Genomic DNA, 3389 nt, shown 5'->3' with positions numbered 1-3389 from the left:
GGGTTTGAAAGCCACTGGGACATCATGTTTAGAAAATAAACATCTCAGTTTCTCCGAAACACCCGCAGCATACGGAATAACCACTGGTTTGGGTCTGGGTTTGGCTTTTTAAGTCCACTCTTTAAGTAGCTAGCTAGTTTGTAGCTACAGTAGCACTGATTTTAGCTTGTAACTACGATTTTACTCGTTTTAGCTCTTAGCTCTGCTTTTGCTTCTTGTAGTTCCACCTTTGCCAATTTTAACTTATAGCTCCAATTTTACACATTTTTGCTTGTAGCTACAGTTTTGCTGATTTTAGTTATTCATCTTCAACAAATAACAGTTATTCAGCACTCAGCATCCACTGAATGTTTATAGAAAATGCTCATTTCTCTGGTCCTTTTTCCTTTTTATGAGCAAAAAGACAAGAAAACCACGGGCACATCCAAAGAGTTCTGTTTAACCGCCGTGGATGGAAGTGGTACCACCTCTCTGTCACGTAACAGAACCCCCTGAGACCTACTGATTATCTAAATTTAAGTTAAGAAAAGAAACCAACGTTAGGGCGAAGTGACTCACCAGAGTAGTCGACAGGTGGCAAATTCTCAGTGGTGGTGTAGGGGCAGGAGGGCAGCAGCACCTGGGTCAACACAGCAGGGCAGATCCTCCCCAGATGTTCCACAGTCAGCTCAGAGACATTACTCAACCCAAAGTGGGACAGAATCTGCTCCGCTGACTGACACTGAGGAGCAAAAACATCTCATTCTTCAAGATTTTATTTGGTCCAGTTTGTGCTCATTTTAAAATTTTAATGTCCCGTTTGTGAAATATTTTTCTGGAGACTTAGTGAGACTGAAACTGATAAAAGAGCTGAATAATCCCCCAGCACTGAAAGGCAAAGATGATTATAAACTGTTGGATTCTACCCTGTTTGTCTGTTAGCTAAATATCTTGTGAAACACTGGATAGACGTTAATGAAATTTCCTGGAAACAATCATCGGGTGCATATACACCTCCACCAGAATCAACATTAGCAAACACATGGATGTGCCTCAGTCAGTTCTACAGACACTGAGCTGAAAATGGATGTGGTAGTAGCTGAGAGTCATTCACAACACATGCAGTGAGCATGACATTTCTGCAGGCTAAATACCTGATGACTGTTGTTTAAAAACCTGGGCAGTGTGCAAACTTTTTGAGGAATGTTTGGCCTTTAATTCATAAAACTACRGAATGTGAAGCTGCAAAACATCAAAACGTGAACAAGCACAGAAATTTTAAATATACAGTGTGCAACCAAAAACTGATGCATTTAACAAGAAAAATAAATAACACTATGATTTCATCATGTCTCTCCAGTAAATGGGTCAAATTTAAATGCAAAGCAGGTCAGATTGTTTCCATACCTCTTGGTCTTCCAGGGGATTTCCTCTACTTATTAAATCAGACCTTCTGGCTGAGATCAGCAGCAGCAAATCTTCCAGGTTYTTCGTGGTGACTGATTTATTCTCACCATAATAAACTAAAATGTTCTCCAGGAACTCGCGTCCGTCCTGGTCGGTCACCTTTAAGCACCMGGACGCTCCAATGAAAGCTAAAGCGCACGTCAGGAACCATTTCAGGTGAAACATCTCGACTTGTCAGCGCTGAGGGCTCCTCTGAAAACAAACCTGCCCTCCGAGCATTTATTTATGTCAGCCTCAATGGTTTGAATCCGTGCAGTTTGAACACAGCTGCGACCCCGCGGCTCCAGAGGGCTTTAAAGTCGGCTTTCCTGATGCTGAGCGGCTCTGCCTGCTCCGCTGAGGTGGAGGAGGTTCAAAGATCAAACATGAAGCTAAAAAAAAAAAAAAAAGGAAGGTGAGCGACCGDACGAGCGCGTGCATATGCGCGCGCTGTTCCCATTGCGCTCCTCTGTCTCGGGCTTTCACTCTTTAGTTTATTTTGACGTACGTTCCTACACGCACACTTTAGGACAGGTGCAGCGCTGTGTTGTTGTTGTTGTTGTTGTTGTTGTGATGCGACACACCTTCGGAGGAAACAGGTGGAATGTGTGGCTGCTCTCTGTCAGCTAGAAATTCAAGTTTGACTCACTTAACTGGAAGAAAATAAATTGTTGAATTGTTCTGTCGCCCCCTGGCGGCAGCGCAGGACCACTGCAGGCAGAAAGTAACCTGTTTCATCGCCACATCCCACCATTACTTAGTTAAAAAAAACATTCCTTAAAATACTTCCTCATGAGATATTTTGCTGACAATGTCAAGCTCAATAGGTAATGCTAAAGTTTGGAGCTAAAATCTAACGAAATGAGTTGCACTGAACCAGGGTTGGCTCTAGCCAATTTAGCGCCCTAGGCAAGATTTCAGGTGGTGCCCCTTGTGCYGTTTTCTAAATCATTTTTCAGACATTCACATTCCAAATCAAATAGTTTTGTCTTTGATATCATTTTTTTTATCTTTAGAAAACAAGTTGTGCGATGAAAATAACATTAGAATTTGTTTGAAACAGAAAACCTGAAGTCCACCTCAAATCTGCAAACGTCTACAAGAAACAGCAGCTGTGGAGGGAAGCTGTTTAGAGGGGCATTCGCTACTCCCCTGGGCAATTTATTAAAAGATCTACTTAAAACTGAATTTCCCAGACAATTGAAAAACATTATATTAATTTGGGGGGTTAATAAAACATCATCAGTTAGTACTTTAACCCGAACTTTACCTGAAATCATAACTGAAACTTTTAAAATCCTTATTTTGTTTGCTGTTTTCTCGGTGAGCACCAGAAGTTAGTCTTGACTGCATCATATAATACGTTTATCACAAAGTATCCTCTGCACAGTGTAATACCTCATGTAGCAACAAAGCAGCTGAGAAACCCACAGAACAACCAGGACGTCCAGTGATTTCCTACAATTTTAATTAAAAAAAGTCCAGTTGTCTGTGTCCAAGTGGTTACTGGCAAATGTTTTTACACKATGAGTTTACACATTCTGTTAGTGCTCAGATTCTGTATTAGGGATCAGTTTTAGCTACTACCATCTGCYACTAATATCTGCAAAATTGGTTGGYTTWYYGCCATTTTTGTGTATTTTCAGCTCAGTAAGCTATGGCCGCCATTTTGACTTGGATTTAAACAGTCATCAGTTGTAAACGTGCATCCAATGGTGATTTTTTTCAGGGTTTCATGTCAAGTGACTCATGAGATATTTTGCTAACAYATAAACCAAGACACAAGCAAAAACTATCACCCGCCTTTGAATTTTGGCTGTAATATTATTGTCAGAGGTTTGTAGTAACTATTCATTTCGTTACACAGTACTTAGATATATTTTCAAGTACATTAWAGAGCTCTGATTATTGTTAAATAGGTTGTAAAGAACTGCAAATGCTTCAGTAAAAGCAAGTGTGGGTTT

The 3389-nt window shown here is 40.7% G+C and overlaps 1 protein-coding gene across 1 annotated transcript in view; it reads right to left on the bottom strand.

Moving 5' to 3' along the window:
- Nucleotides 1-1893, bottom strand: part of slc39a8 (solute carrier family 39 member 8) — a gene marked incomplete in the record, with an annotated part of 17201 nt that extends 15308 nt beyond the window's left edge. The window contains 2 exon segments of the mRNA XM_014033992.1: nt 559-721; nt 1387-1893. Of these exon segments, the coding sequence (XP_013889446.1) occupies nt 559-721; nt 1387-1611 (388 nt within the window).
- Nucleotides 1894-3389: the final 1496 nt, after the last annotated feature.

The sequence above is a fragment of the Austrofundulus limnaeus genome, unplaced genomic scaffold, assembly GCF_001266775.1.
Source record: "Austrofundulus limnaeus strain Quisiro unplaced genomic scaffold, Austrofundulus_limnaeus-1.0 Scaffold1928, whole genome shotgun sequence".
NCBI lineage: Eukaryota > Metazoa > Chordata > Actinopteri > Cyprinodontiformes > Rivulidae > Austrofundulus > Austrofundulus limnaeus.
This window is presented reverse-complemented; position numbering and strand designations above follow the sequence as displayed.